General features: G+C 38.4%; 1 protein-coding gene across 1 annotated transcript in view; it reads left to right on the top strand.

Annotated features, from left to right (window-relative positions):
* KIAA0586 (KIAA0586 ortholog) overlaps nt 1-13,581 on the top strand; it is a 156,307-nt gene that overhangs the window by 54,413 nt on the left and 88,313 nt on the right. Inside the window, exons 12-15 of the mRNA XM_023515871.1 lie at nt 1,480-1,707; nt 3,046-3,220; nt 6,384-6,578; nt 12,328-12,515. Of these exons, the coding sequence (XP_023371639.1) occupies nt 1,480-1,707; nt 3,046-3,220; nt 6,384-6,578; nt 12,328-12,515 (786 nt within the window). The remainder of the gene's footprint in view (nt 1-1,479; nt 1,708-3,045; nt 3,221-6,383; nt 6,579-12,327; nt 12,516-13,581) is intronic.

The following is a 13,581-nucleotide window of genomic DNA, read 5'->3' on the forward strand; positions in this document are numbered from 1 at the left end:
GGCTATTTTTTGGTTGCAGCCGTCATTGTTGTTTGGTGGGCCCAGGCTGGATTGGAACCCGCCGCCTTGGGTGTACATGGCTGACGCCTTAGCCACTTGAGACACAGGCGCCGAGCCATCTGGGAGTTATTTTAAGTAACCTTTTCTTTTTTTTAAGAGACAGTCTCACTCTGTTGCCCCAAGGTAGAGTGCTGTGACATCATGGCTCACAGCAACCTCTAACTTTTGGGCGGGGTAATCCTCTTGCCTAGCCTCCTGAGTAGCTGGGACTATAGGCACTCACCATGATGGCTGGCTAGTTTTTGTATTTTTTTTTCTTTCTTTTTTTGAGACAGGGTCTCACTATGTTGCTCTGGGTAGAGTGCCATGACGTCATAGCTCACAGCAATTCTTGGGCTTAAGTAATTCTCTTGCCTTAGCCTCCAAAGTAGCTTGAACCACAGGTGCCTGCCACAACGCCACTTTTTTAGTTATTGTTGCAGTTGTTTAGCTGGCCCGGGCCAGTTCAAACCTGCCACCCTCCATGTATGTGGCCGGCGCCCTGCTGACTGAGCTATGGGTGCCGCCCTAGTTTTTGTATTTTTAGTAGAGATAGGGTCTCAGTTTTGCTCAGGCTGGTCTTAAACTCCTGAACTCAAGCAGTCCATCCACCTCAGCCTCCCAGAATGCCAGGATGATAGGTGTGAGCCACTGCGCCCAGCCACTTTTAAGTAATTTTAAGGAAATTCTTAAAAGTTTTATATGTTCAAGTAAGTAGAACTTGCGGTCATATCCCATTATTTTATGTTGGGGTACAAAGTGTGTTTTTCCTGGATGTAAGATATGCTTTGGCAAGGTGAAGTAGTTCTGTTTCCACAGCAGTAATCACAGACATAGATACTTAAACTGTATTGCATAAGTGTATCCATCTGTAGTCTAGTTATGAAGGATTCATGTTAACCACTATATGATGTACCAGAAAAGAAAAAGTAAACTAGGAGTCGGAAGACTTGGAGTCTACTTTGGCTCTGCAGCCAGCTGCCAAGATGTGTGCCTCTGTTACTGTGAATTCCATGTAGAGTGTGTTGGTTTAAACCTCTAAGTAATTTTTAGTTTTTTTCCTCAGAGTTTTATTACAAAATTTTCTCTTTTTTAAACTTATTTTTAATTCAGTTTTAACTGTTGCTAAATTCATATGGTTCAAACATTAAAAAGTGTAAAACAGTTTGTAATGGCAAGTTGCCCTTCAGTCCGTACCACTTCTGCTATTTCCCTTTTTTCCTGCTTCCCTGCTTCCGAAGATACCAGTCTTTTGAGTTTTTTATTTATTCTTCCCGAAAATTTTAATATACCTATCACCCAATGTTCTTCATTTTTAAAGCATTTAAAATGGCTGAACTATATATGACAGCAAAAAATAAATTCTAATACTTTCTCATGTGAAAGTGTTATTATTTTGGATAGATTTTAAGTAATTTTAACTTTGGTTATTATGCTAAGGATGAACTGGCAAGAAAAGATTATGAACAAAGGAAATTTGATCAGAAGAATCAAAGGACTAAGAAAACTCAGAATTTGAGTAAAGATCTTAAAACCAACGCACAAGACAAAACCGTAAACAGATACGTATTTCCAAGGAAATATTCTCAAAAACAAATAGAAGAGCATTTTAGAAACCCACCTGTGAAGAGCACACCTCCTTCAGGTTTACAAAAAGAGAGAAAAGAAGTAAGATTCTAAGCTGGTTTGTGATGTAAACATTGCCGTGTAATTGGTTATTCCTTTAGGATATAAACCATGAAGTAAACATTCAGATAATAGGAAGGACTATACAAATGTAAAGTATCTCTACATTATTGATATTTAGGGATTTAGGGTTTTGGATCCATAATGTGAAAAGCACTGCACTAGTATCATAGTATTAGGGTTATAGCAGGTATATGTATCTAGAGACACTTTATCCACACACTAGGTTACCTGGTATCAGGAGTGTCCAGCCTGCAGGCCAGGGCTGCATGCAGATTATCTGAGGCCTGTTTTGCTTATCTGTGGTGTCAGGCATGGACTTGTCTTTTGCTCAGCTTCTGTGTTTCATGTGTGGCCCAAAGCAGCTCTTATTTTTTTAGTGTGTAGCAGAAAAGAAAAAAGGTTGGATACCCCTGCTAGCTCATGGTATTACAAATTTTGTTTCATCTTTGTATGTATACACTGTGTGTGTGTATATATATATTTTGCTTATTTTTTTAGTTTAAAATACTGCATATGTTTAGTGCCTAGTTTACATGAAGCAAGGTATGGAGGGGATTTTTTTTGACTGCTCTAAGTAGGCTGCAACTTTTTTTTTTTTTTGGAGACAGAGCCTCAAGCTTTCCCCTGGGTAGAGTGCCATGGCATTACAGCTCACAGCAACCTCCAACTTCTGGGCTCAAGCGAGTCTCTTGCCTCCGCCTCCCAAGTAGCTGGGACCACAGGCGCCCGCCACAACGCCCGGCTATTTTTTGGTTGCAGCCATCATTGTTGTTTGGCGGGTCCGACTGGGGATTCGAACCCACCACCTTGGGTGTACGTGGCTGGCGCCTTAGCCGGTTGAGCTATAGGCGCCGAGCCGGCTGCAACTTTTTTAATGCCAAATATGGATTCTCGAACAGATTAGTAAAGTAATTTAATGCGTGCCACTTACTAGATGTTCAATAAATGTTACTTTTCTGTGGCATTTGGATTGTGGTTGAAGCTAGGATCACAAATGTATAAAGTCATTTAAAGGCTAGAGTTATCGTATCTCTATTATACTTGAACATAGTAAACATATAAAATGTGTTTAAACATTACTTTGTGGTACCAAAAATAATTAACTTAGTAATGAACCTTCATGTTTCTTAGGTAGATAATTTTTATATTTAAATTTCATGCTTTTAAAACTTTTATCTAGAATTTAAGGTCTGTCTAAAACAGGATTTTTCTAAGCTGTCATCATTATTATAGTACTTAAGGTAGCGAAAGGAGCTTTGGGAAAAATGAAGTGTTTGATAACTATTTTCACAGTGAGTTTTATCTTTGTATATATAGGGTCTTTTTAAAACAACCACAGTGATACAAGATGAAGATTATATGTTCCAAGTGTACGGAAAACCAGTTTATCAGGGTCACCGCAGCACTCTCAAAAAAGGACCATATCTCAGATTTAATTCTCCATCTCCTAAATCCAGACCACTGAGACCAAAAGTAATAGAGCAAGTTAAAGGTAAAGAATCTCTTTTTTTGTGTTTAATCTCATGTTTTAATGGTATCAGTTTAATATGTAAAGTTTTCTTTTATGTGTTTTTTATTTATTAATTATCAATACACTTCAAATTATACAATGCTTACAGATAGAAAAATAATTGCTTCTAGGAGAGAGAGGAAGAAATAGGCCAGAATTTAAACATAAAGGGCACAAGGTAAGAATAAGGGGGGAAGAATGTAAGAACAAGTGGTCTCTTCAGATAAAGGATAGTAAACGTTTGTTTAGAAAATGATGAATCTAGAGCAAACTAATCTAGCGAAAGTCGACATCTCTTTGCACCTTGGTCCACCATGTTCTTAAGGACAGAAAGATCAGCCATGCGCTATTTATTGTTGTAAAAGTATTATGAGCATTTTCACAATTTTGTTTGTTTGTTCTCAAAGGGCCTTAGGTAGCAAATATGAAAGCTTTTTTGTTGCATGTGTGCACAATTAAAAACGTCTTTATCATTGCATGTTTTGACTGGTGTCTGCCATTTCGTGGCATTGTATATTTAACTATATCTCTTAGTTAAATACCGACTCTTTTGACTTTGGTTACATTTTTAAAAATGATTATTTTTTATTGTTGGGAATTCATTGAGGGTACAAAGACCCAAGTTACATTACATCTTACAGTTTCTCGGCTTGTGCGTGAGGAGTCAGTAAGTCGTTTTGATGACAGGTGGTAACTGCTGGGTAGCAACCCATTTTCCTGTTTCTGTCCTTCTAGGATTTGTAGCTTTGGCAGTTGCTTCAGTTCCCTTTCCTTCCTAACAGTTGGGTGATCACATAGGGTATCAGGTTACATAGAAATTTTACAGACTTATTCAACTACTGTGTACCCTTGATAATAAAAATGAAGTAAATTTAAAAATTAAAAAAAAATTTACAAAAAATATTTTACTGGTGTTATTTTAGTAAAACATATAGCTTATGGGCAACATTTGTCTTAAGATTTCCTCTTATTTACTAGAGCTTTGCTGTTAACTCATATTTGGGGTTTTGAAAACCTTTGCAAAAAATCATTTGAGGTTTTAAAATACTTTCGGATCTAAAAACAGCTTTATTCCATAACCCTTTTTAATGATAGAAGTGATTGAGAGCCTATGGACTTAAGCTTACCCAGGGCCCTGGGACCTGCTGTGTCCTTCTGCAGAGCTCTTCCTTTTTGTTTTTTTTGTTTGTTTGTTTTTTTGGTTTGTTTGTTTTTGGGAGCCTCCCATTTCTGGCAAATGAGGCCCCAGCCCCACTCCTTTGAGCCACAGGTGCCGCCCAGGAGAGCTCTTCTTTCAGATGCTTGTGTGGCTCACTAAGTTCTTTCAGTTCTTAACATGTTAGCTCCTCAGAGACCTCGCCTTGCCCACTGCATCTAAGGAGTGGTCTGTTTTCCCATTTTGTCTCCTTGCCCTGCCTTGTTGTTCTTCATAGTACTTTTCAGTACCTATTATATTTTTATTAATTTGGTTTATTCTTTGTGTATTAGTCCTTACTAGAGCGTGAGCTCCATGAGTACACTTGGCTTATTCACCTCCGTATTCTTGTGTTTGGAACTAATGCCTAACACATAGTCAGTGCTGAACGATTATTCTAAGTAAACATTCAAGAAAAATATTCATTCAACAGGATGAATGAGTATCAGAGAACAGGATGAAAAAATTCAGATATTTGTGATACTAAAAGTTTTCTTCTCAGAATCATAAACAAACGGAAACTGTATTTAATAAAATCTAGACGCATAAAAAATTCATGTGTTAAAAATAAAACTGCAATGTCAGGAAATTATTTAGAAAATATTTCAGTCTCTTTTCCTTTGCACTTTGACTTTTCTTGGATCCCATAGAAATTTATCCTGCACCAAAGACACAAGAGACATGTAATCAATTTTTTAAGATTTAGGATATAATTATATGCATCTTCCTCATAAAAGCTGGGAAAATGTATAGTAGTCTTCCTGATCTGTGGGGCATATACTATAAGACCCCCCATGGATGCCTGAAACTGTTGGTAGTACCACGTTTTTTTATTTGATAACTGTGATGGCAACGGAGTGGCTCAAGGACAGGTAACATATACAATGTAGATACAATGGACAAAGGGATGGCTCACATTTTGGGCAGCACAGACTGAGAGGGTGCGAGGTTTCATCATGTTGCTTAGCACTGCGCACAATTAAAAACTTGAATTATTTATTTCTGGAATTTTCCATATAATATTTTCCAACTGTGGTTGACTACAGGTTACCGAGAGTGGGCAAAGTGAAAACATGGATGAGGGGCGGTACCTTTGGCTCAGCGAGTAGGGCACCGGCCCCCTATACTGAGGGTAGCGGGTTCAAGCACAGCCCCGGTCAAACTGCAACAAAAAAATAGCCTGTCATTGTAGTGGTTGCCTGTGGTCCCAGTGGTCCCAGCTACTCGGGAGGCTGAGGCAAGAGAATCGCCTAGGCCCAGAAGTTGGAGGTTGCTGTGAGCTGTGTGACGCCACAGCACTCTACCGAGGGCAACAAAGTAAGACTCTATCTCTACCAAAAAAAAAAAGAAAATATGGATGAGGAGAGACTATTGTATAATAATACTAACTTCTGCACGGTTTAAGTAAGCATAGGTTTAGATTGTGTGGACTTAATTTCAAAACATAAAGCTGGTTTTTAGAATTATTTTATTGTAAAGGTATGATGAGAAAATGAAAACATCCAATTCTTTAAAAAAGATCATTAACTTTTTGTATCTGTGGGGAAAAATTTAATGAGGTAAAACATACTGTCTGAATATTCTTCAGAATCTTCACTCAACACCTTTTTTCCAGTCACTGTATTTATTTTGTCATAGTAGCTACACAAGTAATGCACCTATTCAGCAGCTGGCAAACTGTTGCCTACAGTGAGCGGTCTGCTTTATAAATAATGTTTTTTTGACCCAGCCACACTCATTCCTTTATGTATTGTTCACAGCCGCTTTCAGGACATGACACGGGAGTTGGACTTGAGACAGCTCTGGTCTGTGTGTTACTTCTGTTTGGGGCCCTGTGACCTCATTATATACAGTGACAGCCTTCTGTGAAGAATCGCTCTATTTCTAGATGGCTGGCTGGTAGGTAATTCAAACAGTATTTTAAATTATTTGCCATTAACAATTTTGCAGGCACTAAAGTCAAGTCAATAAGAACACAAACTGACTTTTATGCAGCAAAACCTGTGAAAATGGATTCTAAAATGAAGCACTCCACCATGACACTGCCTTGTGGAGATCAGAAGTATGTGTTCAGTCCAAGCAGGGAAATGCCTACTGTTTCAGGCACACTGGAGGGGCATCTCATTCCTATGGCAATTCTTTTAGGTAAGAGCCAACAAAATATGTGGAATGTGTTTTAAATTATCAGCAGTAGCAGAGCTTACTAAGAGGTACTGACAAGATAGTCACCTGCCTTTTCCTGTCTGTGTTACTTATATTTTGTAGAAGGGCCTCAGATTATCTTACTCCTGTAATAGCAGTCTCTGATGATGGATTCTTGATGTAGTTTCACTCACAGAAAACAGTCCTTTGATATTTTGTAGGGCATTATTGTAGATGAAATGAAAATTTAAAAAGTATTTTGACATGTCACAGACATTCATAATAATTCCAGAATCCAAGAGGTGTGATTGGCTTGTTAATATTGCCATGTCTTAGGGGCTTACTTTGAAGTGTCTTTATGTACTTTGACACCGGGCTGCCACAAGTAGAAGTTATATGGGTGTGTATCCTCAACTCACAGTTGTTTATTTATTTACTTGAGTTCTCTTAGACTCATGATGTTAAAAAGTCAACAAATTGTTTTGCCCTCACATCAGCACTTCAAATTTATTCAGTTTCTTTTTTCCTTATAGAGTTATTCTTCCATGATTTTGATGAATAAGTATAAATATTTTTTAACTTTGGAGACATTTTCATTTTCAATATTTTGAATTAATGTCAACATGGTAGCTAATGTCTGTTCAGACATCTCTTCTAGTAATATAATAGCTAACACTTTTGAAGTCATTACTGCAGTGCCAGGTACAGTTCTAAACACTTTACATATATTCACTCATTTAATCTACTCTACAAAGCATATGGTGATAAACTATTTTTTTTTATTTTTTGCAGTTTTTTTTTGGCCGGAGCTAGGTTTGAACCCACCACCTCCAGTATAGGCTACTCCTTTCAGCCACAGGTGCCACCCTAAACTAATTTTTTTTTTGTTCGGATTTCATTGAGGGTACAAGAAACCAGGTTACACTGATTGCATTTGTTAGGTTAAGTCCCTCTGACAATTGTGTCTTGCCCTCAAAAGGTGTGTCACACACTGAGACCCCACCGTCCTCCCTCTTTCCTTCTTTCTGTTCTTCCTCTCCTCTACCCCCTCCCTCCTTCTCTTTCTTTGCTCTTTCTTTCCCCCACCCCTCCTTCCTTCTTTCTCTCTCTACCCTTCCCTTCCTCCACCCCCACGGTGTCATTAATTGTCCTCATATCAAAATTGAATACATAGGATTCATGCTCCTTCATTCTTGTGATGCTTTACTAAGGATAATGTGTTCCACTTCCATCCAGGTTAATACAAAGGGTGTAAAGTCTCCATCTTTTTTAATGGCTGAACAGTATTCCATGGTATATACAGCTTGTTAATCCATTCCTGGGTTGGTCGACATTTAGGCTGTTTCCACATTTTGGCAATCGTAAATTGAGCTGCGATAAACAGTCTAGTGCAAATGTCCTTATGATAAAAGGATTTTTTTCCTTCTGGGCAGATGCCCAGTATGGCATTGCAGAATTAAATGGGAGGTCTAATTTGAGTTCTTTGAGGGTTCTCCATACTTCCTTCCAAAAAAGGTTGTATTATTTTGCAGTCCCACCAGCAGTGTAAAAGTGTTCCCTTCTCTCCACATCCACGCCAGCATCTGTAGTTTTGAGATTTTGTGATGTGGGCCATTCTTGCTGGGGTTAGATGGTATCTCAGCATGGTTTTGATTTTCATTTCTCTAATAATTAAGGATGATGAGCATTTTTTCATGTGTTTGTTAGCCATTCGTCTGTCTTCTTTAGAGAAGGTTCTATTCATGTATCTGGCCCATTGATATATGGGATTGTTGGCTTTTTACATGTGGATTAATTTTAGTTCTTGGTAGATCCTAGTTATCAAGCTTTTGTCTGATTCAAAATATGCAAATATCCTTTCCCATTGTTTAGGTTGTCTCCTTAGCTGTACAGAAGCTTTTCAGTTTAATTAAGTCCCATTTGTTTATTTTTGTTGTTGTTGCAATTGCCACGGCAGTCTTCTTCATGAAGTCTTTCCCCAGGCCGATATCTTCCAGTGTTTTTCCTATGCTTTCTTTGAGGATTTTTATTGATTCATGCCTTAAATTTAAGTCCTTTGTCTATCTTGAATTAATTTTTGTAAGTGGAGAAAGATGCGGGTCCAGTTTCAGTCTTTTACATGTGGATATCCAGTTCTCCCGGCACCATTTATTGAATAGGGAGTCTTTCCCCCAAGGTATGTTGTTGTTTTGTTTATCGAAGATTAGGTGGTTGTAAGATGTTAGTTTCATTTCCTGGTTTTCTATTCGATTCCAAATGTCTATGTCTCTATTTTTGTGCCAGTACCATGCTGTCTTAACCACTATGGCTTTGCAGTACAGCCTAAAATCTCGTATCCTGATGCCCTGGGCTTTGTTTTTGTTACTAAGAACTGCCTTAGCTATACAGGTTTTTTTCTGATTCCATACAAAACGAAGAATAATTTTTTCCAAGTCTTGAAAAGATGATGTTGGTATTTTTCATAGGGATGGCATTGAATCTGTAGATTGCTTTGGGAAGTACAGACATTTTAACAATGTTGACTCTTCCCAGCCATGAGCATGGTATGTTCTTCCATTTGTTAATACCGCCAGCTATTTCCTTTCTTAGGGTTTCATAATTTTCTTTATAGAGGTCCTTACCTCTTCTGTTAGGTATATTCATAGGTATTTTATTTTCTTTGAAGATATGTTGAAGGAAGTTGTGTCCTTAATTAGCCTCTCATCTTGACTGTTCTTGCCATATACAAAGGCTACTGACGTGTGGACATTGATTTTATATCCTGAGACATTACTGTATTTTTTGATGACTTCTGGGAGTCTTGTGGTTGAGTCTTTGGGGTTCTCTAAGATCATGTCATTGGCAAAGAGCAAGAAGAGTTTGATCTCCTCTGCCCCCATCTGGATGCTCTTTATTAACTTCTCTTGCCTGATTGTATTGGCTAGAACTTCCAACAGTAGTAGTGGAAGTTGACTAGTAGTGGCCATAGAGGACAAACTTTTCTGGTTCCAGTTCTAAGTGGAAAAGCTTTCAGTTTTATTCCATTAGTAAAATATTAGCTGTGAGTTTGTCATAGATATCTTCAATCACTTTAAGAAATGTTCCACCTATACCTATACTCTTCAGTTGTTCTAATTAGAAAAGGATGCTGGATTTTATCAAATGCTTTTTCTGTCTTATTGAGAGGATCATATAGTCTTTTTTCTAATTAGAAAAAGATGCTGGATTTTATCAAATGCTTTTTCTGTCTTATTGAGAGGATCATATAGTCTTTGTTTTTGCTGCTGTTGATATGGTGAATAACGTTTATGGACTTGTGTATGTTAAACCAGCCTTGCACCCCTGGGATGAAACCTACTTGATCATGATGTATTAATTTTTTTTTTTTTTTTTTTTTTGCAGCTTTTGGCCAGGGCTGGGTTTGAACTTGCCACCTCCAGCATATGGGGCTGGCACCCTACTCCTTTGAGCCACAGGCACCATCCATGATCCATGACTTTTTAGATGATAAGCTGTAATCTATTGGCTAGGATTTTGTTGAAAGTTTTTGTATCTATATTCATTAGTGAAATTGGTCTGAAGTTCTTATTTTAGCTAGGTCTTTTCCTGGTTTTGTTATCAAGGTGGTATTTGCTTTGTAGAACATGTTGGGAAAGATTCCTTCCTCCTCAGTTTTTTGGAATAATTCCTGCAGCATTGGAATAAGCTCTTATTTGAAGGTTTGGTAAAATTCTGGTGTGAAGCCATCCGAATGAGGACATTTTTTTGTTGGGAGATTTTTTATTGTTTCTTTGATCTCAGCGCTTGAAATTGGTCTGTTCAGGAGCTCTATTTCTTCCTGGGTAAGTCGAGGGAGAGGGTGTGATTCCAAATATTGATCCATTTCCTTCACATTGTCAAATTTCTGGGCATAGAGTTTCTGGTAGTATTCAGAGATAATCTCTTGTGTTTCTGTGGCATCTGTTGTTATTTCCCCTTTATCATTTCTGATTGAGGTTATTAGAGATTTTCCTTTTCTATTTCTAGTTAGTCTGGCCAAAAGTTAATCTATTTTATTTATTTTTTCAAAAAACCAACTCCTTGTTTCATTAATCTCTGATTTAATGTTGGATATTTCTTTTCTTCTGCTGGGTTTAGGCTTTGATTGTTCTTCTTTTAACAATTCTATAAGATGGCTTGTGAGTTTGTTGATGGGCTCTTTCTGTTTTTCAAATGTAGGCATCTAAAGCGATAGATTTTTCTCTCAGGACTGCTTTGCAGTATCCCACAGGTTTTCGTAGCTTGGGTCTTTATTGTTGTTATGCTTAAGATAGTTAATGAACTGTCATTTAGCATAAGGTTGTTTAATTTCCATGCCTTTGTGTGGGGTTGAATATTTTTGTTGGAGTTGAGTTTCACCTTTAGTGCCTTGTGGTCTGAGAAGATACAAGGTAAAATTTTACTTCTTTTGATTCTGTTAAGGTGTTTTGTGTCCTAGGATATGATCAATTTTGGAGACTGTTCCATGGGGCGATGGGAAGCATGTATATTCTTTATCTTTGGGATGGAGTGTTCTGTATATGTCTATCAAGGACAGTAGTTCTAGGGTCTCATTTAAGTCCCTTTATATCTTTGTTTAATTTCTGTTTAACAGCAGTTCTCCACCTATGGGTCGCAACCAACAGCAACTGTATTAAAGGGCCGCAGCATTAGGAAGGTTGAGAACCGCTGGTTTAGAGGCTCTGTCCAGCTCTGTAAGAGGAGTGTTATAGTCCCCTGTTATTATGTTACAGTATATCATATTGCTCAAGATAATTAAGGTCTATTTCAAAAATCTGGGAACATTTAAGTTGGGTGCATAAGTATTTAGAATTGTTATTGTATTTTTCCCTTGACCAGTATGAAGTGACCAGTAATAAACTAATTTTATAAATAAAGGGACTGAGGCACAAAGGGGATAAGTAATTTATACAAGGCCATAGCTATACTGGGGTTGGGATTCAGACCTAGGAAGTCTGGCTTATTATGCGTATTTAGTCTGTTCTTTTAATGAGTACACTGTACTCTTCCTTTTTACTTTGTTTTTTCTCCTTTTTTTATTTTAGAGAGGGGGTCTCACTCTGTTGCCTAGTTGGAATGCAGTGGTATGATCATAGCTCATTGCAGCCTTGAATTCCTGGGCTTAATGAACCTCCTGCCTCAGCTTCTCCACTAGCTATAATTACAAGTATCTGTCAACACAGCCTGCTAATTTCTTAACTTTTTGTGGAAACATAGTCCGGCTGTGTTGGCCAGGCTGGTTTCAAGCACCTGGCCTCAAACGTCCCTTCTAGTAATACAATAGCTAACACTTTTAAAGTCATTACCTTAGTGCTAGGTATAGTTTAAACACTTTCACTCATTTAATCTACTCTCTAAAGCATTTGGCAATAATCTAATCCTTGTGCCCTGGCCTCCCAAAGTGTTGGGATTACGGGTGTGAGCCATTGTACCTGGCTTTCCTTTTGACTTTGAAATGTAGAGAACAAGTGGAACTTGTGAAATGAAAGTTTTTGGTATGTGTTTAAAATATGGATAATGTTAGTACCTCATAGCTTTTATTCTGAGGATGAAATTAGATAATATATGTGAAGTATTCAGAACGTACAACGTTGATGGTGATGTGGAAGGAGGGGGATGGTCAGATGGGGCTTTCCTGTCATGTGAGAATACAGCTACAGAGATACAGGGATGTATTTGATTTTTTCCTTTATTTCTGAACTAGTTGACTTATTTTCTTTCCTAAACTTCTTAGCACAAACCCAGAGTAATAGTGATTCCATGCCACCTGCTGGAGTAATTGTAAACAAGCCACACCCCATAACCGTGACTACTTCTATTCCTCCATCATCTCGAAAAATAGAAAGTGGAGTAAAGAAACCTAACATAGCAGTTGTAGAAATGAAGTCAGAAAAAAAGGATCCTCCTCAGCTTACTGTACAGGTATGCAAGGGTGAGTGAGAAGAAAATTTAAGGGAAAAAAAAGCAACTTTGGTTTAACATTAGTACTTAAACTCCATTACATTCTTCATGAAAATACTGCTTGCATCATGACCCCTTTATTGCTTAAATTTATTTTTAAAAATGCATTTTTTTTTGAGACGAGAGTATTACTTTGTTACCCTCTGTAGAGTGCGGTGGCTTCATAGCTCACAGCAGCCTCTAACTTTTGGGCTTAAGCAATTCTCTTGCTTCAGCCTCCCAAGTAGCTGGGACTATAGGTGCCCACCACAATGCCTGGATGTTTTTTAGAAATGGGGTCTCACTCTAGCTCAGGCTGGTCTTGAAATACTGAGCTCAGGCAGTCTACCCACCTCAGCCTTACAGATTGCTGAGATTACAGGCGTGAGCCACTGCGCCCAGCCTAATTGATTTTTTTTTGAGACAGGGTCTCACTTTGTCACCCAGGTTGGAGTGCAGTGTTATGGTCAGACCTCACTGCAGCCTTGAAGTAACTCCTATACTCAAAGTGATGCTCCTAGCTTAGCCTCTTTAGCAGCTAGGACTGCAGGTACCTGTCTCCAGGCTTGGTTAATTGAAAAAACTTTTTTAGGGACAGTGTCTTGCTATATGCCCCAGCTGGTCTAGAACAATTGGCCTCAAGTTATGCTCCTGCCTCAGCCTCCTGAGTAGCTGGGGTGTAACAGGTGCCAGCTATTGTACCTGGCTTCGCTCCTTCATTTTTACAACCATGATATTTATTCATTTTATGTGTCTCTATCTTTGTTCTGCATGGTTTAAATTACTCTCCTAGGCCAATGACTTATATCCAGGTAACTCTGTGCTTTTTTTTTTTGAGACAGAGTTTCACTTTATCACCCTCCTTAGAGTGCTGTGGCCTCATAGCTCACAGCTACCTCAAACTCCTGGGCTTAAGCGAGCCTCCCAAGTAGCTGGGACTATAGGTGCCCACCACACCACCTGGCTAGTTTTAAAGACGGGGTCTTCCTCTGGCTCAGGCTGGTCTTGAACCTGTGAGCTCAGGCAATCCACCTGCCTCGGCCTCCCA

This window comes from Otolemur garnettii, unplaced genomic scaffold (assembly GCF_000181295.1).
Source record: "Otolemur garnettii isolate 467f Iridium unplaced genomic scaffold, OtoGar3 scaffold00081, whole genome shotgun sequence".
Lineage (NCBI taxonomy): Eukaryota > Metazoa > Chordata > Mammalia > Primates > Galagidae > Otolemur > Otolemur garnettii.